Source organism: Emydura macquarii, unplaced genomic scaffold, assembly GCF_026122565.2.
Source record: "Emydura macquarii macquarii isolate MOO-44397 ecotype Brisbane River unplaced genomic scaffold, CSIRO-AGI_Emac_v2 contig_3345, whole genome shotgun sequence".
NCBI classification, from domain to species: Eukaryota; Metazoa; Chordata; order Testudines; family Chelidae; genus Emydura; species Emydura macquarii.
Window position 1 is genome coordinate 6,122,448 of NW_027133482.1, and position 24,685 is coordinate 6,147,132.

The window sequence follows — 24,685 nt, forward strand, 5'->3', positions numbered from 1 at the left end:
TTGGAAATAAGGCGCAAATGGGGGGAGGGAAAGCAATTAAACTTTGGTGTAAACTCTCAAGGGACATGGCGGGTTCTCCATCTCTTGGTGTCTCAAGCCAGCCTGGCTGCCTTTCTAGAAGATGCTTTAAGCCAGGGGTGGGGAACCTTTTTTCTGCCAAGGGCCTGATGGTGGTACGCTGAGTGTCCGCCGCGAATTCCCCCCGCCGCCGAAAAGGGGCAAACGGCGGCAGGGTTTCAGCGGTGGGCACTGCCCCCCCCACGGAACCCCGCCGCCACTGAGAAACTGCCCCGCCTCCCCCCGCCGCCAGGGAAGACCAAATGATTTGCTTGTAAGTTCCCCACCCCTGCTTTAAGCAAACGCAAGTTATTAGACTCAATACAGGGGTAAGTGCATATAATTCTTTGGCCTGTGCTATACAGGAGGTCACACTAGGTGATCTAATGCTTCCTTCTGCCCTTAAATCTATTAACTTGGATCCAAGCTAGTGAATTCACATGGTGTATAGTGATCCATGGACTTCAGCTGTGCTGCACGTGAACAGAGTCTGCCCACATGGATCCACCTGCAAAACCTCACCCTAAATGGCTGAAATGCACGAGGTAGGGTGGCAGAGGCTCTTAAAGATGGCTGATCTATATAGCTCTTGGACCGACTAAACTATTGGTTTAGAAATGGAGAGTTAAATCAGCAGATACAGCTGTATCACTGTAAAGGCGCTGAGCTACTTACGAGAATTAGCTATGCTGATCAGCACCTTCGTTCTGCATCCACACTAGGGCGTTGCAATGATTCAGTTGTATCTGTCTCTTCACCCATACACTGAAACCTGTACAACAGCGGCATGAATCAGTCCTGCCATCCGAATGCAGAGCTTGAAACACTGGCTGAAAGTGACGCTGAAGAGCAAAGAGGAAGCACCTATGCAGGACTGGTGTGAAGAACTCCTGGGTTCTGACTTTGACTCTGGGGGCGTGGGAAAGGTATGTGCTATTTCCTGCAGTTTATAGACTCGTAGGACGGGAAAGGATCTCGAGGGGTCTAGTCCAGACCCTTGCACTTACGGCAGGACTAAGGTCGCCCATCTCAAATTTGCTGAATGTATTTTTTCATATTTATTCAATAACCTCCATGTTTAATTTGGATGATACTGTTGTAGGGATCTAGGTTCTGCTTACAGTGAGGTACATGGTGGGGGAAAGATGGGACCCTCAACTAATTTTTTGACAAGCCAAGAAATGGCTAGTGTGTTTGCCCAAGGTCACAGTCTATCCTGTGTAAACTACCCTGTGTGAGGACCTGGCTGTATCATCATAGTTACCAGGACAGTTACTAGTATAGTCTTGTAGGGTCTCCTCTGTGGGGCAGGGGCTGACGTAATCTGACATTTTGTGGGAGGTGCAGGCACGCTTGAACTTTGTTCTCCACCTGTGCAAACCATTGTCTCCTTGATATCTGCCAGTGTGTTACCAAAGCTGAGTTAGGCACCTCCAGCTGCATGGTTTTGCAAATAGGCTCAACTGTAAGATTAACAATACTGAGATGTGAGCAGTAGGTTTCAGAGTTAACGCTCAATAGAGACCAACAAGGCCACTTCCAGCTCTGCTTCAAACTGTTGGTTGCCTCTGGCAGACCGCACTGCATCAGGTCACATCTGACAACCAGAAGGGCTAGAGCCTTAATGTTGAAAAATGAAAGACCACAGACACGCAGAGAAGTCAGGGCCCAGGTCTACGTGGTCTATATTTAATCCATGGGCAGTGATGGATACTCCTCAGGATGGCAGCGTAGGCTTTGCTTGCCCTGTTTTCAGTTCAATCCAGCCTGATCTTTTACCCACTGCTGTGAACTGCATCTGGGTATATCTTTTTACGGCAGTTTTGCGCCCTGACTCAGAACACCAGCTGCCGGCTGGAGGGAGGGAAAGCTGGGCCTGGGGGGCGCACCTCACTGCCAACCTGGTGCCAAGAGGCAGAGCAGGACTTGGACTCTGTTGAGCAAGAGCCCTTGGCAGCAATCATTGGCACGCTGGCCCATCTTCCCTGTAAGATGCTGGGCTGCAATTACTGGTCTGGTGGAAGAAGTGAGGCTCTGGAAACCATCCCTCTCTGGAGATATCAGCCCAGTAATCCCCAAACACCCTGCATTCTGTTGGATTAGTGAGTAAGGCCACAAGGCATTAGCACACAGGAGCAGTAGGTTTAATGCACCTTCTAGTTTAAATAGCAAGGCTGAGTCTGGGGTCCTTGTTATCATCTCATTAGTTGGAGTTTAGGGCAGTCCACACACACCTCCTCCAGCTGGTGGAGCGAATTCTTTTCCTGCTTAGTTCTTTTATGATCACAAGGGACTGCAGGTGTTCGTGAGACCTACTCCTTATCATCTGCTCCAGTGCAGTCAGTCACATAGTCGGGTTATGCCAATCAAAGCTGCGTTGAATAGCAAAAAGCCAAGAGTCACAAAAGGCGGCCTGGAAGTGGGGGAAGGCTACCATCAGAAGGGCTGATCCTACAAGGTGCTGAGCGCTCTCCACTCCTTGCTGACGACAGTGGGAGTGGAGGGCACTCGGCACCTCGCAGGATGAAGCCCTGGCTTTGCAGATGGAAAGTCTAGCTGCTGCTGCTGTTTGCAGAGAGGTGAGCCTTCAGCGTAGCTCTAAATGCTGGGTCCAGGATTTCTCGCAAACTCAGAGCCATTTCGTCCGTCCACCTGTGCTCCAGGCGCGGGAGGCGCTTCCTTTTAACATCGAAGATGTGCATGGGTTTGAATTCCTGCGGCATCTTTATCCTGATGGGCCGAGTGTGAGGGTAAATGCTCCTCTCTATCACTTCGTAGGGCAGGCTGGGGACAGGGGAGAGTCTGCCATTGTAAGCCATTTCGATCACAGGCTTTCTGTGCGAGTCCTTGGAGAGAAACAAGAAGGAGCTGAAGTCATGATCCCCGCGGGCCTCAGGGTCGGTGCCCAGCCGGACCGTTGTAGCTCGGAATATGTTTGTCACCCGAGGGGAGGATGGATTGACGCTGGCATTCCATGGTTGCTGTGATTTCTCAGTGCTGGGCTGAGCAGTGGCCGCTTTAACCTTAGCCCTCCACTTGGCACGGACACTGATCTTTTTCTCTCCAGCAGGTGTTTTGGTGACTTCCTTCCTGGGGACAGCACCCAGGTTCACTCTGTTCTCAGGAAAATGCACCTTTCTTCTAGGAGAGCGAGGCGATTGCAGCTGCTGCTTCATTTGAAGCCAGTTAGAAAATGCCACTGTGTTCAAGAATTCCTGCTCCCTCTGTAAAAAAACACACATCAAACCAGGTCAATCCTGTGTAATGTAGGGCATTAGATCCAGCATTCATCACCCGGGCAAGGCGATATTCGGTTAAAACATCTTAAGGAGCCAGAAAGCATGGCTGATTTCTTCTAAATGTGATTTGGTAGGAGGAGGTCTTTCCGCTCAATTGGTACTGAACCTCACGACAGTGTGTGATGCAGATGCCATCTTCCTTAGATGTAATATTAATTCAGTGTCCTGAATGCCTGTGGTCATTAATGAGCCCCTAGTATCTTCCACACCAGTAGGGGTCTGGCCTGGACTTCTGGCCAGATTCCAGCTTACGTGAATATTCTGCCTACCTCAAAACTCCCCCTGTGGTTTCTTTTGGGCATAGTGTTCCCCTCCTATCCTGAACTGTTGGGTCATGTCAGCCTGTGCTATGAAACAGCTGCTGCCTTTCAGCCCACCAGCGCTTCCTTTCGGGTGGGTGAAATGAACAGTGTCTCTAAAGAATCAAGTTCAGCCCAGGCAAGTACCTCTGCAGAGTCTTGGCTGAGGGCTTCCCTATGGCTGCCGAAGTTAAATGAACTTATAGCAACTCCTGCGCTTTGGGATTTTAACACCTGGTGAGTCTCACTCCTGAACAGATCTGAGCGTTCCAAAGAAAGGGCTCGGATGTCACTAGGCAGCAGGTGAGCTGCACGGCTGGGCCGGGGGGGCTTTCTTTATGAGTCACTGCTTTGTATTTACACTTTCATATATTTTTAGTGTCTCGGTACTGGGTCCAGAATGCCCTGAGAAAAGGTACGTCATGCTACTCAAACTGAAGTCCATGGCCTGCATCTATCTCCTGTGCGGAGGAAATATCCATGAAGAGATGAGATCTTAGCACTATTACGGTCCCTCAAACAGCTCCTTAAAGCATTAAAAAGCCAGTGACAATATAAACATAACCCCCGTTTCTTCTATAGATCAAAGCGCTTTGCCATCTTTTATGTGTTTATCCTCACAACCACCATGTGAGGCAAAGAAGCATTATTATCCCCATTTTACAGATAGAGAACTGAGGCACAGAAGGGCTAAGTGACTTGTCCAGGGTCACACAGGAAATTGAAGCCTCGTCTCTCACATCCAGGCCAGTGCCCTAACCACTGGACCACTCTTCCCTGCCCAGAAACACAGCTTCCGACCCAAATGCTGCCATTCTGCATGCCTGCTCACGCTGCATGCTCTTGCAGATGGTGGTATGATAGAATCATAGAAATGTAGGGCTGCAAGGGCCTCGGGGAGAAGTCATGTCCAGCTCTGCGCCGAGGCAGGACTAAGTAAACCTAGACCCTTCCTGACGGGTTTGTCCAACCTGTTCTTAAAGACTTCCACTGATAGCAATTCCACCACCTCCCTTGGACGCCTATTCCAGGGCGTAACGACCCTTACAGTTAGAAAGCTTTTCCCAATATCTCATTTAAATCTCCCTCGCTGCAGATTAAGCCTGTTACTTTTTCTCCTACCTTCAGTGGCCATGGACAACAAATGATCATCATCAGTTTTATAACAGCCCTTAACATATTTGAAGACTGGCAGCAGGTTTCCCCCTGCTCAATCCACTCCCTTCTTTTTTCAAAACTAAACATGCCTAGGTCAGTTTTCCCAAAGCTTTTCTCATTTTTCTTGCTGTCCTCTGGACTCTCTCCAATTTGTCCACATCGTTCCTAAGGTGTGATGTCCAAAATTGGACACAGTACTCCAGCTGAGGCCTCCCCACCGCCATGCAGAGCGAGACAATTACCTCCCGTGTCTTACGTAAGATATTCCTGTTAACACACCCTGGAATGTTAGCCTTTTTTCCAACTGCATCACATTGTTGGCTCATATTCAATTTGTATTCCCACCCCCAGCTCCTTTTCAGCCATAATACCACCTCGCCCATTATTCCCTGATTTGTAGTTGTGCATTTGATTTTTCCTTCCTAAGTGAAGTACTCTGCATTTGTCCTCATTGAATTTCATCTTGTTGATTTCAGTCAAATTTTCTAATTCATCAAGGTCCTCCTCCAAAGTGCTTGCAATCCCTCCCAGCCGGGTGTCATCCACAAATTTTATACGCATCCTCTCCACTCCAGTACCCAAGTCATTAATGAAAATATTGAATAGTTCTGGACCCAGGACTGACTCCTGCAGGACTCAACTAAATATGCCTTCCTACTTGGACAGCGAACCATTGATAACTGCTCTTTGAGTCGGTCTTTCAACCAATTGTGCGTCCACCTTGCAGTAATTTCATCTAGACCACGTTTCCCTTGTTTGCATATGGGCGTGTCATCCATCCACTGGGCCAGTAACCCCATCAAAGGAGGAACTGAGGTTGATGTGGCATGATTTGTTCTCAACAAATCCCTGGTGGCTATTCTTTAGAACTGTTATTCTCGAGGTGCTTACAAAATGATAGTTTAATAATTTGTTTAGCATCTTTCCAGGTATCTCAGTTAGACGGATTGGTCTATAGTTCCTCTGGGTCTCCTTTGTAATGGCAGGTACTGTATTTGCCCTTGTCCATTTCTCTGGGATTTCATCTGTCCTCCAGGAGTTCTCAAAGATAAATGCAAATGATTCTGAGATTGTTTCAGCTAGGACCTGCATCCATCTAACTTATCTACATATTCCTTAACCTGTTCTTTCCCTACTTTGGCTTGGGTTCCTCCCCTCTTGTTAGTCAACACAATTAACACTATCTGGTAACCAGTTCCCTTTTTAGTCAAGACTGAAGCAAAATGGGCATTAAACACCACACCCTTCTTGATGTCACCAACTAGCTCTTCTAACAGCTCTGCTCTAGGAACTATTTTGGGGACATTCTCTGGCCTGTGTTACTCACCCAGCAGGTCTGGCTAGGCAATCACAACGGTCCCTTTCGGCCTTGGAATCGATGAGTCTGTAAGTAAAGCACCTACACTTTCCTTCGTCTGTGTCTTTATCGCACAGTGCGGCAGTATCTGACGGCCACAGCTGGGCTGGGCGCCGCTGTGCTGGTTGCTGTACAGAGTGAATGACAGTCCTGAGAGGCTGCAGAAAAGCAGGACAGGACCCTGCAGCCATGGTGGAAAGACCTGTTAGCACAGGTGCCAGCTTTTATTTTTGCCGGTGGGGAGCAGAATTTTGGGAGGTGGGGTAGGGAAGACACGTGACTTGTCATGTGAGTTATGTGTCTCGCAGTAGCCCCCTGTGCCCATGGAGGCTGTGCTCTCTCTCACTTATTGGGGGGGTGTGCGGCTCTGTCTTTCTCCCATTCCTTCCCCACTCCCCCCACATGTTTGGCCACTCTCCCTGGCAACCGGGGGGAGCCGCTTCCAACCCTGGTCCCTCCCGGCCCCTGCTCTGCAGCACGGCAGCTGCCTGTGGAGGCTTGGCTGCAGGAAGCAGCTTCCCCTCCCTGCCCCGGGCTGGCTGCCGGACAGGAGTCCAAGTGAACTGGAAACTTGCCAGGAGGAGAAGGGTGGCTCCGGTTCACTTGGCCCCTGGCCCCGGCAGCCAGCCTGGATGCAGAGTGGGGGAGGCGGCTTCCCCCGGCTGGCGGGAATTGATTGATTTGGCACAGTTTCTTCCCTAGCAGGGCAGCCACAGGGCAGCAGTGCACCACGTAGCATGGAGTGCCGATGGGGAATTGCTGAAACCTTTTGGTAGCAAAAGCTGCTGGCTATTCTGGCACACAGCTCCACCTTCGTCCGTGTGGACCATCACACTGCTGCAGTATTGCCCACACCCTAGTGGTCAAGGACAACTGGACCAGTGGAGGAGACTGAGTCAGTGCTGCTGCTGAACTGGGACTGGGGCCTCCTGGCTGAATGAAACAGGCTGCTTCCTCCCTCCCGAGGCTGAGTTCGTCACCTGGTGTCTCACACTAAGCGTACCCTGCGAGCTAAGGGTGGGATTCCCTGCTCATGGTCACATGCTCGTGCTGGCTCTCACCGAGTGTAGCCATGCTAGCATGAGTAGCAGCACCGCTTAGCCGTGGTGAGTATGAACCCAGCTGAACCCCGGCGGTACCTACTCAGCATGGCTAAGTTTGCCTCCCTGCCACGACACATGGTAGCAGGGCTACACTGCTATTTATACTAGCCGCAGCTTGAGTATCCATACCCAAGCAGGGAAATCATGCCCCTAGCTTGCAGGGTACACACAGCCTCAGACACTATGGTGATGAGAACCATGTAAACACCTAGACAAACGTATCTGCCCAGCACTCAAGTTCCTTCTGGGCCCCGGGCGTAAGATTCAGGGTGGAGCAGGCAATGCTGTTTTTGAGTCTTTGGAGCCCGTAATGAACAAGGGGGAATAATTATTTCAGTAGCGAGTGGCTAAAACGAGGAGCAATGGAATGAGATTAGGAAAGTGCAAACAAACGGAGTAACAGGAAAAGGTTCCAGACAAGGAGATTTATTAGGCAGCAGAAGGGAAGGAAGCCGAACTGCTCAGCACATAGAAAAAGAGACGGTAAAAGAGGGAAGAGCTGTGACCTAACAAGTCTCTTTCAGCCCAGTCTGGTCTCCACTACAGAGTTGGGTCAACGTAAAGCAGTTAATGTGGACCCAGCTCAGTAGGCGTCTACACTAAAAGGTCGCTCCCAGCGATGTAACTCTGCCCCTGCACCAACTTAATAACTCCACCTCTGTGAGTGGCGTAGCACTTAGATCGATGTAGGAAGGTCGACGTAGTGTCAGTGTAGACGCTGGGTTACTAACATCGACTGCGGCTGCCTTTCAGAGACCGTCCCACACTGCCCCACACTAGCAGTTCAATCAGGGCAAGCGCTCCAGGTGTGGACGCGTCCCACTGACGCAAGGAGTGCAGCATGGACACGCAAAGGTGATTTAATTACTGTGGGTGGCTGTGCGTCGACGTAACGTAGGTTGACTTAATTTTATAGTGTAGACTTGCCCTCAGGTTCAGGGGTTGTGGCATACTCTGCCGAGTGGTAGGAGCCTCACAGTCGAGTGCTTTAAAACCTGATGCATTGGAGAAGTGACCGCAGGGAACCGTGCTACTGAAGGGCTGAACTAGCTAGGCACTGATAGCCTTTTCCACCTCTATATTTAGGTTGCTAGTTGGCAACCAAGACCTTTTATTTTAACTAGAAACCAAAAACAGTCAGGAGAGTCCCTGGCTCTGCCAGTGCTACAACGTCATCTTACCTTCTCGATCTTCAAGAAGTTTTGTTCAATGCGCTGACATTCACTTTTGATTTGGTTCAGCTTGTGCATTTCCTGAGCAAAATTGCGCTTGTCTGTTTTCCACATAGCATCACTCAGGTACCTGGAGAATCACAAACCAGTCAGCTTAAATTTGGCCCCCAGAAAGCAAATGGAACAAATAATCAAGCAATCAATTTGCAAACCCTTCGAAGATAATAAGGTGGTAAGTAACAGTCAACATGGATTTTTCAAGAACAAATCATGTCAAACCAACCTAATAGCTTTCTTTGACAGGGTAACAAGCCTCGTGGATAGGGGGGAAGCAGTAGATGTGGTATATCTTGACTTTAGTAAGGCTTTTGATCCTGTCTCGCATGATCTTCTCATCAACAAACCAGGGAACTATAGCCAAGATGGAGGTACTATAAGGTGGGTCCATAACTGGACAACCATGCCCAGAAAGTAGTACTCAGTGGTTCATAGTCAAGCTAAAAGGGCATATCGAGTGGGGTCCCTACAGGGATCAATTCTGGGTCTGGTTCTGTTCAATATCTTCATCAATGATTTAGATAATGGCACAGAGAGCACACTTACAAAGTTTGTGGACAAAACCAAGCTGAACAGGGTTGCAAGTGCTCTGGAGGTTAGGATTAAAATTCAAAATGATCTGGAGAAATGCTCTGAAGTAAATAGGATGAAATTCAATAAGGACAAACGCTAAATACTCTACGTGGGAAGGGACAATCCGTTGCAGACATACACAATGGGAAATGACTGCCTAGGAAGAAGTACTGTGGAAAGGGAGCTGGGGGTCATAGCACAAGCTAAATATGAGTCAACTGGTGCAAAAAAAGCAAACATCATTCCGGGATGCATTAGCAGGAGTGTTGTAAGCAAGACACGAGAAGTAATTCTTCCGCTCTGCTCTGCATTGATAAGGCCTCAGCTGGAGTATTGTGTCCAGTTCTGGGCGCCACTTCTCAGGAAAGATGTGGACAAACTGGAGAAAGTCCAGAGAAGAGCAACAAAAATGATTAAAGGTCTAGAAAACATGACCTGTGAGGAAGATTGAAAAAACTGGGTTTGTTTAGTCTGGAGAAGAGAAGGCTGAGGGGGGACATAACAATTTTCAAGTACATAAAAGATTGTTACAAGGAGGAGGGTGAAAAATTGTTCTCGTTAACCTCTGAAGATAGGACATAAAGCAATGGGCTTGAATTGCACCAAGGGAGAGTTAGGGTGGATATTAGGAAAAACGTCCCGTGTCAGGGTAGGTAAGCACTAGAACAAAGAGCTGATTGGGGTTGTGGAATCTCTGTAACTGGGTGTTTTTAAGAACAGGTTAGACAAACACCTGTCAGGAATGGTCTAGTCATGATGTAGTCCTGCCTGGAGTGCAGAGGACTGGACCACAGGAGCTGAGGTCCCTTCCAATCCTACACGTCTATGATTTTATGATCTGTACATGATGACTCCACGATCTCTTTTCTTGAGTGGTAACAGCTAATTTAGATCCCCATCATTTTGAATGTATAGGTGGGATTATTCTTTCCAATGTGCATTACTTTGCATTTATCAACACTGAATTTCACCTGCCATTTGGTTGCCCAGTCACCTCGTTTAGTGAGGTCCCTTTGTAACTCTTCGCAGTCTGGACTTAACCATCGTGAGTCATTTTTTATTGTCTGCAAATGTCCCCAAACATTTCCCATAACATTTTGCTCCACCATTCCTAGATTACCTCCTATTATGTGACTGATTTATCTGCCCTTGAACTGGCCACTTAAGACAGGTTTTACTATAATCAGAGTGAGAGGCGGCAAAACCTGGCCTGGAACAGCAGGAAGCGTGGCAGGATGGGATTAAAAATACAGTGGCAGAGCTGAAGTGAAGGCAGAACTCTGGAGCAACAGGAGCTGCTGCAGATCTCACCTGTCGTTCACGGCCATTGCTGGGTACTCTACACTGCATGCTTCCTGTGGGGTGTATAGTGTACATACAGCATGTAACCCCCAGCACAGGTATACACAGCCATGTAGACCAGGAGGCACAGCTCAGATGAACAGAGCAAAGACGGGTACATATCCAAACCCAAGCACAGACCCTACCCAGCTCTCTACTGCCCAAGCCAGGCCTCCCTTGTCTACACGGCTATTTTAGCCTTTCCCCCACCGCAGGGACAGACTCTGACAGCAGAGAAAGGCTGAGCTGGGAGCTAGCAGAGCCTTTTCCCATTGCATCGCCCCTGCCAGAGTCTTTCACTGACCCGCGGAGCTACACATTGCAGGGTGGATGCAGCCTGCATTTAACTGGGACACGTAACTACGCACACAGCACTGCAGCCAGTGGTGCTTAGTGGAGAGGTTGCCTATTTGTGGCTCTAGTCTAGCCAGTGGCTTTACTCCACTTTCACCACCACCAGATTTCCCCCGTTTTTAAGGTACGTGTTAGCACGGTTCTGTAGCATGTAGAGCTGCTGAGGGCTTCTTTTCCCACTTCTGGGCATCTGTTCACATGGTTAAACCCACAGCCGGTTGTTCCAGTATTGTAGCTGGGAACTCTAAAATCGGTCATCATTTCCCTTAAATACTGTGGTGTGCAGCGCTCACCTCGCACAGCTTCTGTGGGCCCATATCCTGCAGAGGTCAATGGGCTGCTGCCCCTCTATATCCTTGGCATGGACATCGGCTCCAGCTTCAACCAGTTCGATGATGCAGCTGAGGCGTCCTTCGCTGGCTGCCTTGTGAAGTGGAGTCATCCCGCCCTGGTTCTGCCTGAAAAACAGCCTGTCACTCCAAATTCTAGTCCAGATTTCAGATCGGCTGCCTGTGAAGTCTTAAAATAATATCACCTTTCATGTGGCATTGCAGAACAGATCAGTTAGGGAAGGCAGAGATGAAAGCTAGCTACAGGTCCCCTCCGCTCCACCTCCCAAGCACTGCAGGATTGTTCCCTGTGACTTTCTGGAGCTTGCTTTGGCCAAGATTTAAATCTCCCTGGTGATGATTCTGCCACTTTTGGGAGATTCTTCCCCAGCCTCTGAGGACAAGAAAATCCTCAACGCCTTTATTTTTTAAACACGGTTTGGGTAGGGAGAATTTTGATCAGATCAAGTGAATCTCTTCTAATTACAACCGAACTCTTTGCAAGGGGGTGGCTCCAAGTCTCGACTGACTGCAGGTGGATGGCTGGGTCAGAAATTTGGTAATGAAGCACAGCGCCTTTCACTCCGAGGCTCTGGTTTTTATGCAGGCCACATTGCTAGTGACTCGAAATCATTTCCATCCAGGAGCGGTTGGGTGGCCTGCATGAAATGGGTTGGTGGGAGGGGAAGGGAGTGGATGTTCCTAGCTGATAGACACCCCCATCATAATAGGCCTCCTTAGTGGCAGAGAGAGACCAAAGAAACAGTGGACCAGGGAGATTGAATTCTTCTCTCATCCCTAGAGGTGATCCCTTCGGGTCAGGACTGAGATATGTTAAGATGGAGGGTGGATATTTACATTGCGGCTTTCTGTGCTATCCCTATTCTGAGAATCAACACAGGACTTCAGTCTCCAGGGCCGCCAAGCCAACATCTTTAAAGTGCATTAAAGTCACACAAATTAAAAGGGGAAAAAACCCCATTAAGATGAGGTAAAAAGTTTGAGAGTCTCAAGCCATCACTCACACATTGATGTCCGCCCCGTTTCTAATGAGGTATTGCAAGCACTCCAATGCCCGGGGACCACTCTCTTTGTTCATCACCAGGTGAATGGGCGTCCAGCCAGTCAGACTGGCCAAGTTCACATCCACCTCAAAGTTTTCGACGATCAGTTTCAGGCACTCCAGCCGGCCGTGTAGAGCTGCTAAATGGATGGCTGAGAATCCCTAGCAGGAAGGAGGAGCGAAAGAACAGTTCTAAATGTTTCTTGTCAGATGTCGCTCATTAAGCCACTCCAGTGGGGATGCTTTTCATAGCAGAGAGGAGGGGGCTTGCGTTCTGAGCACAAGCGCTCCACCTGGATTCTAATCTTGGTTCTGATAGTAACGCCCTCTGTGACTTCAGGACAGCCACATCACCTTTCTGTGCCTCAGTTTCCCCCTCTGTATAATGGGCTAATAATATTTATCTACCTCCTTGGGTGTGGGGGTGTTTGTTGTTTGTTTATTGAGAGGATTAGTGATTGGAAATGACTGAGAACGGAGGATTACAATAGAAATGCTATCTATCTGAAACATAAACGTGTCTGTACCTCCAGTGGTTTGCCAACACATGCACATGACTTGCACACCTTTATACTTTGCAGCGGCCACACACGTTCAGGGTAGGACCTTCCAGACTGACACTCACATCTTTACACCCGTGCTAAGCTGCCTCTAGCTGTGAAGATGTAGGTTGTTATAATTACCCAGGACAACCACTAGAGGGCGAGATGATCACATGTACTAGGCTGATGTGTTACACAATGATACGTACAGAAGCATTATTTCATATAGGGTATAAGTTTAGAAATCAGTAGTTTACCAAAAAAAGAAGTCCTAAAATACCCAATTTACCTCTTGTTTCTGAAGCACCCAGAAATCTTGCCAACTTTGGGGAGCAGGTGGATGGGGAAAACACACATTAAGAAAAAATGCCAGTTTATTAAAGAATTAAAGGCAGACTCGCCAGATAAAACTATATATTATTTAAGATGCCTGTCTTTCCAGGTGCTACTCTGAATAGCCTAGTTTACTCAAACTGGAAGAATTAAAAAATACAAATCTACATTTACTGTTCATCTTTATAAGACTGTGAAAGTAGACCCATCAGTTCCACTTGGGTCCAGTCAATTTCACCTCACTGCCTGTTCTGTGTACTTGTAGGACACACTGCAGAGAAATGTTTAAATGGCCCCTACCTAAAAAAGGTCTTTTCAGTATGTTTTTTTGTTTCCTGAAACATTTCTATTCCCCTTAGTTTTTTTTTTAAAACCTACCCACACCCCCTCATTTGGGTAGCCACAAGCTAACCTCCCCACACGAGCCCGATTACAAAACTGGGACAACACCACACTCACACAGCTCCCCACTTGGGCTTCACACAGGTACACGGAGCCGTGCAGGAGCAGGGACCAAAGGGGCTGGTCCTGAGCAGAGCTCAGCCCCTGCAATTCCCACGGATTTCAATGGGAACTGCTGGTGCTTAGCATGTCTCAGGATCTTTTTTTTTACATTAAGCCACTTAGGCAGGGGGAGGAATGTTGATTCTTGAGCATTATCAGTGAGGGCAAGATCCTGATCTCCTGAAATCAACTGGAATCTTTCCAATCCCTTCAGTGGAGAGAGGGGCAGGCCCTAAAGATCTACTTCGGTCCTCTCACAGGAGGGCCCAATCCAGTATAGTGCGGAGCACCTTTTGCTTCCCCTGAAGTCAATGGATGTGAAGGACACTCAGCACCCCCAGGAAGCACTTTGCAGGGTCAGGCCCTTTCATGAAGCAGTAATATTTTTGTCTGGTTTCTACTGACAAGCAAAGATCACACGAGCGAAGCTGAATTGTTTATCTGTCACCAGGCGCTCTGTACAAACACTGCCTTGGGCTGAGTGCAGTTTTATTCTCGCTTTAATGTCGCAATTGCATCTGTGCTATAAAAGCACTAATTTGCACAGTGGGAACGTTTGGTGGGAAAGAAGGAAGCACTTGATAGGACTGTGCTCCCAGCTAAACGACTCTGCATTTATTCTGCATGAGAGCGGGACCAAAAAGGCTAACTACCAGCTCCTTCCAGCCAGCAGTACTGTCGGTGGAACTCATTCATAAGCAAGCCCAAGATCTATAGACCCAGCTCCAAGCTGTGAGCGTGAACAGTCACTCCCAGATACCCAGATCTCTCAGTGAAATTACATTACACACGAGGGGCCTGTAGCAAAGCCCGCTGAAGTCAATGCAAAGTTTTCCATGGACTTTAATGGGCTTTGGATCAGGTTCTGGCTAGACCTGTCACTAACAGTGCAGTGTCTGGATTGCAAACTGCAATCAAGCATCCAGGGAACAAACCAGAGACTCTTCCTGGCTAATTCAGCGTGACTGCCACGAAGACTAAAATGCCTCCAGTTATGTCTTCCTGTGCAGAAGCGCTGAGGGAAGAATATTTCCCACAGCAAGGGGATTCAATTGTCCTTTGGGCAGAAAGACCACAGCAGTTACATATGGAAAACCAGCTAGGAAGTCGTCTAGACCACCTTGAGGGGCGGTCTCATGCCACTGATTTTCGAGCACAGATCCTGCTGAAAGCAGTGTTCAATTCATTGCAGCTGGGGCAATGGTGGATTGTTCCTTGCAGTTTATTTTCTAATCTTTCTACTCCAACCTGGTGCTTAGCATCTCAAGTGCTGGGGCGTACCTTGGGAGATTAATTCAATGTCTACAGGTCTGGCTGTCAGTACGTCCTCCCTGCTAGGGAAATGTAGGCTGACTTTCTCCATGCCATTCCATTACTCCTATTCATCGCCCCCAAGCCACATGAAATAATTCTGCCTCTTTAGTAATTATACCCTTCAAATATGTACACCCAGTTATGTTCCCCTCCGAGTTGTCTTGGAGCTGCCCTATACAGAGTCAGTTATTTAAATTTCCACAATCCATCTAGCCCTTTAATCATTTATGTAGCTTTTTCTCTTAATTCCCTCCAATTTACATAATTTTTTTTTTCTGGCAGTAAGGATCTCAGAGCTGAGGGCAGCTTTCTATGAGCTGGCCATCTTGCCTGAGCTGGATAAGAGAGACTATTACCTCCCTGCTCTGTGACATGCCGTGTAAACATCATAGCAAAAATTCATCTGCATCTGTAATTCATTTCTGAGCAGGTATGGGCGGGTGCCGGTTGGCAGGGTTCTGTGGGAATACAATTTTCAAATGTGGGTGTCTGCAGTTAGACACCAAGGGACAGATGTTTAAAACTATTCAGGTGTCTTATTATGCACAGAGGGGCCTAACAGGATTTTCAAAAGCACCCAGACATCTAAGTCTCTTTGAGACTCATGGGAATTAGGCACCTAAGGGCTTTTGAAAATCCCATGCAGCACCCATCTGCATCTGAAAAGGCCTAAATATCTTTAAAAATCTGGGCCTAAACAACTAGCCTGATTTGTATATGGGCTGAGCAACTAGATGCCACTGAGTAAATTCCCACTAATCACAGGTCCCTGATGTGACTGGAAGCAGGACAAAGATGGGACTGAGAATTGATGGCTCTCAGCCAGTGTCTTAAAATGTTTCGAAGGGCAGATCAAACCTTAATCGAGAGACTATTTTGGGACTACTGCCCCTCTCCCTCCCAGCTGTATGGACCACCTCCCCTCCTCTTTGGATCCCATGACATCCCTGTGGCAACTATCTGCAGTCATTCACATGGAATAACGAAGTATTTTATGCATTTTTAACTGTCCTAAAGAAAATTAGCCGCTGGAATCAAGAACTTCAGTGGGGATGCTTTGCTAGATCAGAGCCATAGTGAGCAGCCAGCTCTTTGCAGAGCAGTTTGAGACCCACTGATGTAAAGGGTTAAAACACGGAACCTTTCCCCTCTAGATTGCTGGGTCCAAGCAGAAAGATCCCTTTCGAAGCGTGGCTGGTGGCTCTGGGATAACAATGGACAAGTTGTGCTCTAGCAGTTTGTGCACAGGCAGTAGAATCAGGAGAGCTGGGTTCTAGTCCCGCTACTGATCTGCTGTACTTACTAGGGCAAATTACTTCACCTGGCTTTCCCCCTCTGTAAAATGTGGTTAATTATTGTCACCTTTAGAAGAGGTTTTGAGATCACTGGGTTATAAACACTGCTTTTAGTTACATCCTTCAAGTGCTGGGCTAACATTGATGAATTCATCCTTGCAACACCCTTGTGAGGTAGGTAAGCGTTATTCCAATTCTATAGATGGAGGAACTGAGACACAGAGAAGGCAAATGTTTTGCCCAGGACCACAGAGTATTAATGGGGAAATAGAACTCAGGAGTTTCTGGCTCCCCTTCCCGTGCTCAAGGCCCTAAGCCACATTGCAATGAGTTTGGGGGTCTCAGGTCAGTTGCTAAGAGACAGGGGTCCAGCTCACAAAACCAGCATCACAACTGCCCATCACAACGGGCCCTGTGCGGTCACTCTTACCAGAGAAGCCAGGGACTGAAAAGGCCCGTGTTAAGTGAATCATAGAGTTGGAAGGGACCTCAAGAGGTATCTAGTCCAACCCCCTGCTCAAAGCAGGACTAACCTCAGCTATATCATCCCAGCCAGGGCTTTGTCAAGCCACAGCTTAAAAACCTCTAAAGATGGAGATTCCACCATCTCCCCAGGTAACCCATTCCAGTGCTTCCCCAGTGAAAAAGTGGAAAGCAAAAACACACAGGAAATGGGCTTTACATTAATATCCGTTTGGGTAGGGGACTCAGCTTTCTGCAGACATTCCTGGAGCCAGTGCAGGTTTCCCACGGTGGCTGCCATAAGCTCATGCTCTCCTCCATACTGCTTCTTACAGACTCTGGTCAATTTGGGAGAGCCTCTAAATGAGAGCACAGACACGCACAAATCACTCCATGTGTCCCATAGTCTTCAGCCCTTCTGGAATTTTGTATCTGAGCCAAACGGCCACAGAAAAACACACTGGTTTATGAGTACGGGCAGGTCATCCTTCCTGTAGCCCACGTTAATCTCCGCACAAGCTGACTTCAATCCTCCAGTTCCAATCTCCCTCTATTTGGCCAGCAAGATGTCAGCTAGCCCGGATATTGGAGGCACACAAGGCAACAGAGGTTACTTCTAACTTCGAAGGGCCGTGTGTCACATTCAGTTGAATTAAAAAACTAGGTCAAGTGACTAGAAATCAATCATTTTTAAAGTACAGAAACTGGAGGGGCAGGCAGTCTCCTCCCAAGTGAAAAAACACAGCTTTGGCTTCCAGCAGCTCTCCAGCTACTTAGGACTCAGCCTCTGACTGCCACAGCTTCCAGAGACACAGGGGGTGAGGAGAGGGACTGCCGGGGGCTGTATTAACTTTTAAGGGCATCTTCCAGGGGGCTGAAGAGGAGATGATGATGTGCTTCCACTTGGCCCGTTCCCCTGAATGGACCCTGTATCTGGAAGGGGTGGTGGAGGCAGTGGAAGGGGAAGATGCAGCCATCTCGGAGATAAAAGGCAGCAGCTGATTTAACAAGCACAGCAACACGACAGGATTTAGGACAGGAAGGGAAGACTAGTTCACTAGTCAGAACCCTCCATGGACATCTACAGGGCACGGCCTTAGGAAGCCGAAGAAGTTGGTGTTTCTCCCTGCTGCACACGTGTGGTCTGTGCACACGGTGATCCCGCCCGTCATGTACTGAGTAGCTGCAGCGCCACCTGAGCTTAGCGGACCCACCTCTTGGGGCTTGCCTTTTAGGTTGTAAGTGCCTTGGTGCAGGGACTGTCATTTGCTGTCTGTACAGCGCCTAGCGCAATGGGGCCTCTAGGCGTGAGCACGGTATAAATAAGGAAATGGAAAAAAAAAACCCCAGGGTGTTTTGGTGTCTGCCTGGGCAAGGTGGGAAGCAGGGAGGATAAAGCAGCGCACAGCTGGGCTGCCTACGTTTGGGGGGAAGGGGGCAGAGGTTATTCAAGCTCTGTGTTCTGTAAACACACAGACCCCACCACACAGTCCCAGCCCCCTTACCCAGCCCCTGGCTAACCCGCACAGCTCACCCCCGAACTGCCCCACAACCCCATACACCCCCCCCGCCCTCTTCTCATCCATCCACCCCGACCCACTCAACGCCCCCCCAGCTTCCTCCCCATGCCCGGTCCCCAGCCCCACAACCCCCCGATGGCTCTCACCCCCCCCCCCCAGCCACCCCCTCCTCCAATCCTCACCCCCCAACCCCCACAGCTGCCCCCTCCCCCTCCCCCCAACTCCCACCAACTCCCACCCCTGCCCCACAACCCCATATTCATGGCCTGCACCCCAAAACCCACAGCTGCCCTCACCCCCATGGCCACAGCCCGCTTCCCACACACTTCCCCCCAGCCCTGCTCATGGCCCGCCCTGCCAGCCCAGCAGGTTGCCATGTCAACAGCGTCATGCTCCAGGTGGCCCCCGATTTCGGGGGCAGGCGGGCCCTGACCTGAGGGCGGAGCGAGTCCGGTGCGCCATGGGCGGGCCGCTGGGAGCCCGGCCTTAAAGGGGCGGGGCAGGGAGGGGAGGGGCGGGGCAGGCACTGTTTGGTCGACAGTAAAAGCCCAGAAGCCCCGCCCCCAATGGGGGGCCCATGGGTGGGGGGACACACTCCCCCTCGGGTCCCCTCCCAACCAATGGGGGGCTGGTCTGTGGGGGGCTGTACTCCCCCTCCACGGCCCCCTTCTCCCATGAGGGCCCGGTCTGGGGGGGGCCTGCTCTCCCCCCGGGATCCCCCTCTCCCATGGGGGGCTGGTCTGGGGGGGCTGTATGCCCCCTCCTTTCCCATGGGGGGGGCAGGTCTCTGGGGACTGCACTCCCCTCTGCACCCCTGCCTCTCTGGGGCCACACACCCCCCCGGACCCCCTCCCCACCCATAGGGGGGCCGGTCTGTGGGGGAGCACGTTCCCCCCCGGACCCCCTCCCAACCCAAGGGGAGGGGGCCAGTCTGTGGGGGGGGGGAGAGCGCACTCCCCGCTGGGCTTGTGACCACATCTGAGTGCCTTGGGGGTCCTAGGCTGGTGCCGCCGGGCAGGGGACTGCGCAGCCCAGGGGACGGGCTTGTTGCGCTTGGCTGGGATGTTCTACAGTCTGGGGGGAGGCTACCGTGTGCCCGTCTGCTTTGCGGTCTGGAGCAGCCGCGGGCCCTCACCCAGGCATTGCCCCTGCTGGCTGCAGTCAGGCCCCGTCTGATCTCCCCCCGCTGCTGCACGCCAGCTCCGAGGAGCACTTCCCGGGTCAGATTTTTCTCACCCGCTTTCAGACGCGACCGGGCTTCGCTGACCCGAAGACCCATTCATGGATTCCAAGGGCAGAAGGGGACCATTGTGATCATCTAGTCTGACCCCGTATATAACACAAATCAGAGACCTGCCCCAAAAGAATTCCTAGAACAGATGTTTTGGTAAAACAGCCGATCTTGATTTAAACATTTTCAGTGTTGGAGAATCCACCGCAACCCCATGTCAATTAATGCAAGGATTAATTACTCGCACCTTTAACAATTTACTCCTGATTTCCAGTCTCAATTTGTCTAGCTTCAATTAGATCACTTGATGATGACCTGTTGTCTTCATTCCCTCGGAAGCACCTGGCATTAGCCACTGTCGGAAGACAGGAGACTGGGCCGGATGGACCATTGGTCTGACCCTGTATGGCAGTTCTCACGTTAACGTCAAGCCATTGGAGCGTGTTATAGCTGTCTCTGCTTGAATGAAGAGCTCATTATTAAATATTTGTTCCCCGTGTATGGACTTATAGACTACAATCAAGTCATTCCCCGTCCCCACCGTCTCTGGGTTGAGCTAAACAGAGTGAGCTCCCTGAGTCTATTGTGGCCTATAGGTATTTGCTAGGGGAGGCATAAGTATAAGTGAAGGTAGTCATGCAATGAGCCTACACGCCTCAAGCCCTGTAAGATAATAGCTCAGGGCTGGTCTACGCTAGAGAGTTTTGTTGACAAAACAGTGGGCTTGTACCGATGTAACTCCCCTGCTATGCTGACATCATAAAACCACCTCTACGAGAGGTGTAGGGCTTATGGCGGCTTAGTTAGGGTGACGCAGTGTCAATGTACAGGCCGCGTCCCTTGTCCTTTACATCTGCCATGAGGCTGTCATTCTTGTCAATTTCACTTCGGGTTGGAGTGGTGAAATTGATAAGAAAGCCCCCCTGAGAGGTGAGGAGCTGTTCTCCACTGGGCCGGGAGTGGGGCAAGAAGCCCAGGCGGCTGGATCCCAGTCCTCAGGGGCAAGAAGTCCCGGGTGGCTTCCCTCTGGGAACAGGGAGGGGAGAAGCCCGGGGCTGACTCCTGGCAGGGAAAGGTGAGTGGGTGAGAGAGACACGCTGCACCGACCCAAGGAGGGTCGTGTGAACATCAGCCCCCGCCGTAATTACTGAGGTGGCTGTAAGTCGACCTATGTTAGGTCAATTTATTTGTCTAGTGTAGACAATGCCTTAGCTAAATTAATTAAAGCCTAAGGCCAAAAAACCTTAGCATGAGTAACTAACCAAGACGAGAGTAATCCTCGGTCATAAGATATCACAAGATAGAATGCTGTAATGAGTCAGCTGCTGAGGGGTAACCGCCCGTCTATAGCAGCTTTGGATATTTTGAGTCAGAGACATCAGCAGATATCTGACCAGAAGAGTGCCATGGTAACTAATTGAAGTATATGCTAATAAGCTTAAGGTAAAAAGGTTAAAAACCTATGGGGGGAAGGGCACCCCAACATTAGGATGAGGTACTACAAATAAAGGGCCTGAAACCCCTACTAAAGTCTGCACCCCATGTTATAAGGCAATATATAAGTGTTTCCTCTGTACCTATAAATGTGTTTGCTCTAAACCTGTTAACCCACACCAGCAGGAGAGATGCAGTACCAAGTGTGAAATACTGGTTTACCATGACCAGTGTCATCTCTGCTCCAACAAAAGAAGGCCCAGAGACACTAGACAAGCCAGTGTGGAACATCAGTGGACAAAAATCTTTGTTGAATGCTCCCTACATGCCCACAAAGAGATGTGCACAAGCACTTGTCCCATCGGCTTGAAACTCTGAGAGAAGGGAATAAAAATCCCTGATCAGATGAAACTGTATCGCTATACTGCTTGAACTCTGAGGGGTGAGGACTTCTAAGCATAAGCAAGGGATCCCCAACTGTTTGGCCTGGGTTAGTGCTAAAGGACATATAGCGCTTTCACATAACAGCTGCTTCTATTACCTTTTAGAACGGAATACTGTAATGCATTTGTGTGTGTAGGTTTACCGCCTTTAACCTTGTAAAGAACTCATGTCTTTTTCTTAGTTAATAAATCTTTAATGATAGGATTGGCTACAAGCATTGTCTTTGGTATAGGATCTGAGGTGCAGTTGACTTGGAGTAAGTGACTGGCCCTTTGGGACTAGGAGTGACCTAAATATTGTTGTGACTTTTGGTGTAAGGGATCAGCTATCACAAAGGCAAGCTTGCCTGGGTGGCAAGATGGACTGACACACCCCAGCGGACTGTCGATGACGCCGTGTTAAGGCTGTCATGGTGCTTGAGGAGTTCACACGTGATACTTGGTTGGTGAAGGCGAAGTCTAGAACTCACAACTAGCGAGGGGTTTGTGAGCTGCTTCGTCACGGTCTTTCCTGAGGGCGGTGCTCATGAGCCACTCCAGACAACTTGACAATCTGCACAACATGGAAACTGCCGAATGATCTAAGCTGTGTACATGCAAATTCCATTTCTGTCTCTTTAGCCCTTTGCTGTGACCGTTTGTCTGGTTAAAAGGTGCAGAGCTCAAATTTCAAACGTGGGGCATTGTAGAAGGACACTCAGATCCCCCAAGATGCTCACCTCGGCAGCTAGGCAAGTAAATGCCTATTTAATGTATCATCTATTCCACCCATCCAGGCATTTACACTGCAACAAGGGCTGATTTGAGCATTGCAATCTGACATGTAGACGTCCTGCTAAAGATCCCCAGGGAAATTCTCTTCTAAGGACTGATTTGGAGCTCCCAACTCCATTTCTGATCATTACAGAGATGTCCCAGAGCTCCAGTGATCCGAATCAGAGCTTCTCCAAAATGTTGAGGATGCCCATAACCAGGGTTTTATGGTGAACCATATGGTTAGTTTAGGATAATCCCTATAGAATCATAGAATCATAGAATATTAGAGTTGGAAGGGACCTCAGGAGGTCATCTAGTCCAACCCCCTGCTCAAAGCCGGACTAACCTCAGCTATATCATCCCAGCCAGGGCTTTGTCAAGCCTCAGCTTAAAAACCTCTATGTCTGGAGGCATCAAATCAATTCACTTCCCTAATTAATATTCTGCATAGAAGGAAAAAAAAAGTCATCGTCTTGCCAAGGGGGAAGAGAAAGACAGGACGGCTGGCCAGGGCTGAGTGCATTCAGCTGGGTCTGTTATTGTCACAGCAGCTCAGGATGCGCCCCCAAGCTGCAACCTTCTTTATCTGCAGCAGTCCTCAGAAGAGTGTGAATTGATGTTTGGCCCCAGAAAACAAGGATATTGCTCTGAGTCTGGGCCCAAATCTGTGTAAGCAAGGCACAAAGGCAGCAGCACCAAGAGGAGGCAACTGATGGGACAAGGAGATTTGATCCACAGGGGTGGGTGATTGTTACAAATGCCGGTCAACAAAACCAAGTTCCACGGGCCAAGACAAACGCCACAATAGGAATGTTGTCGGTGTTAAGATTCCTGGCTGTGCTCCCCAGCAACCATGGAGGCAAACGGAGCAAGTTAGGATGACCAAACAAGCGGGCTGTTCGTCTGACTGCACTTCGGGATAATAAGCCAGCTGGGAAAGGACGTGATCATGAACTGAAAGTCTGTGTGACTGAAAGATACACAGGTGGTGCAGGTAATGCAAGGGGTAGAGCAGGCGGTCGTGAGGGTATTGTGGTGCAACCTGAAAGAGACACATGTTTAGAACGTTGCAACGTGGCAATGTGGTAGTCCCTGGTGCACGAGGGTGGGACCCCATTGTACCAGACCAATACTTCATAAGAACCAGGCCCTGCTCCCAAAACCTTGCAATTCAACAGGCAAAGGAAGGACTATTAGCCCCATTTTATAGATGGGAAATTGAGGTGCAGCGAGACCAAGGGATTCAATGCCAGAGCCCGAACCCAGCTCTCCAGAATTCCATGCTAGAGCCTTACCCACACACCCGTCCTCCCTGGCAGAGATGTAAGGAGGTCTAGGTTGGATATTAGGAAAAGCTTTTTCCCTAGGAGGTGGTGAAGCACTGGAATGGGTTACCTAGGGAGGTGGGGGAATCTCCATCCTGAGAGGTTTTTAAGCTGCGGTTTGACAAAGCCCTGGCTGGGATGATTTAGTGGTGGCGGGTCCTGCTTTGAGCAGAGGGTTGGACTAGATACCTCCTGAGGTCCCTTCCAACCCTCATTTTCTGTGATTCTCTGATTTACTGTCATTTCAAAAACCTCCCACAAGTGTAAGTCACAACTAAATCCCTTGGACGAAACTGGCCCCATTGTCAGTGGCAAAACTCCCACCGTCTTCGCTAGGGCCAGGATTCCACCCCTCGTGCACCCTCCCCACAGTCTATGGCCGGGGTGCCCGTGGAGTCCCGGATGGCAGCCTCTAGTCTGTAACCGTAGGGGGGGCGGTCAGGCTGATCTAGAGCAGGCTTTCACTCTTCTCTGTGCTAGTCGGGACTCAAGGCTGACACAGAGCCAAATAAAAGTCCCGGGGCCTGATCCTGAGCTGTTGAAGCTGGGCCAACGAGAGCTCTGACACTGCTTTCAGTGGGCCCAGGATCAGGGCCCAGCTGTGGCAGCCTTCACACTGGGCATTGTGCCCACAGACCCACGGAGGAGCTCCTCAGAAGGGACCACGACATTCATCTCGACTCACCACCTGCCAGCGCGACCCTTGTCCTCTCGCGGGGACCCCTCCTTTCACCCTTTGCATCCAATCAAGGGCCAAATCCCTGGAGCCCGAGCATCTCCCAGCACCTGTCGTGGGGCTGTAGGGCCCTAGCACCTTTCTGGATTGGACCCGCAGGGTCTGGAGTCCGTGGCAAAGGTCCCGCAGATGATTAGACTAGAAGCATTCTGAGGCAGAGCTCTGCCATGTTTCTGGAGCAGGTGTGCAGCAACTAGCCCTCGCTCGCCCCTCTCTTTGTGCCCCCCGGTGCTTCGCTACCCCACTGAGGCTGTAATTCCTACTCCCCTCCTTTCCCCCCCCCCCAGCAACAGACACGGATTGATACGCCAGGCACACGCTAGCCTCTGGGGAAAATCCTGAAACGAACCAGAATGAAATTCCCAGACAATGACTGTTGGCACACACTTGTGTATCATAGAATCATAGAATCATAGAATATTAGAGTTGGAAGGGACCTCAGGAGGTCATCTAGTCCAACCCCCTGCTCAAAGCAGGACTAACCTCAGCTATATCATCCCAACCAGGGCTTTGTCAAGCCGCAGCTTAAAAACCTCTAAGGATGGAGATTCCACCACCTCCCTAGGTAACCCATTCCAGTGCTTCACCACCCTCCTAGTAAAAAACTTTTTCCTAATGTCCAACCTAG

The 24,685-nt window shown here is 49.7% G+C and overlaps 2 protein-coding genes across 2 annotated transcripts in view; both read right to left on the reverse strand.

The window, feature by feature from the left end:
- Window positions 1-2,609: 2,609 nt before the first annotated feature.
- Window positions 2,610-18,594, reverse strand: ANKRD53 (ankyrin repeat domain 53). Its single transcript, XM_067533610.1, has 6 exons — window positions 18,566-18,594; window positions 16,833-16,971; window positions 12,125-12,324; window positions 11,064-11,228; window positions 8,455-8,575; window positions 2,610-3,281 (listed from the first exon to the last, which is right to left on the reverse strand). Exons 1-6 carry the CDS (start codon window positions 18,592-18,594, stop codon window positions 2,610-2,612), a joined length of 1,326 nt encoding a protein of 441 aa, XP_067389711.1.
- A 2,850-nt stretch (window positions 18,595-21,444) lies between these two features.
- LOC137143693 (shootin-1-like) overlaps window positions 21,445-24,685 on the reverse strand; it is a 38,358-nt gene continuing 35,117 nt past the window's right edge. The window contains exon 17 of the mRNA XM_067533611.1: window positions 21,445-23,038. The gene's annotated coding sequence lies outside the window, so the exon portion shown is untranslated. The remainder of the gene's footprint in view (window positions 23,039-24,685) is intronic.

Bases quoted from the DNA above. Each gene is read 5' to 3' on its own strand.
- ANKRD53 (XM_067533610.1), bottom strand. From the start codon at position 18,594: ATGGCGCACCGGACTCGCTCCGCCCTCAG. The intron at 11,229-12,124 runs GTGAGTGATGGC...GCTGTTTTTCAG, and splicing joins AACGGGGCGGACATCAATGT to GCAGAACCAGGGCGGGATGA. The intron at 3,282-8,454 runs GTAAGATGACGT...GTTTTTTTACAG, and splicing joins ACTTCTTGAAGATCGAGAAG to AGGGAGCAGGAATTCTTGAA.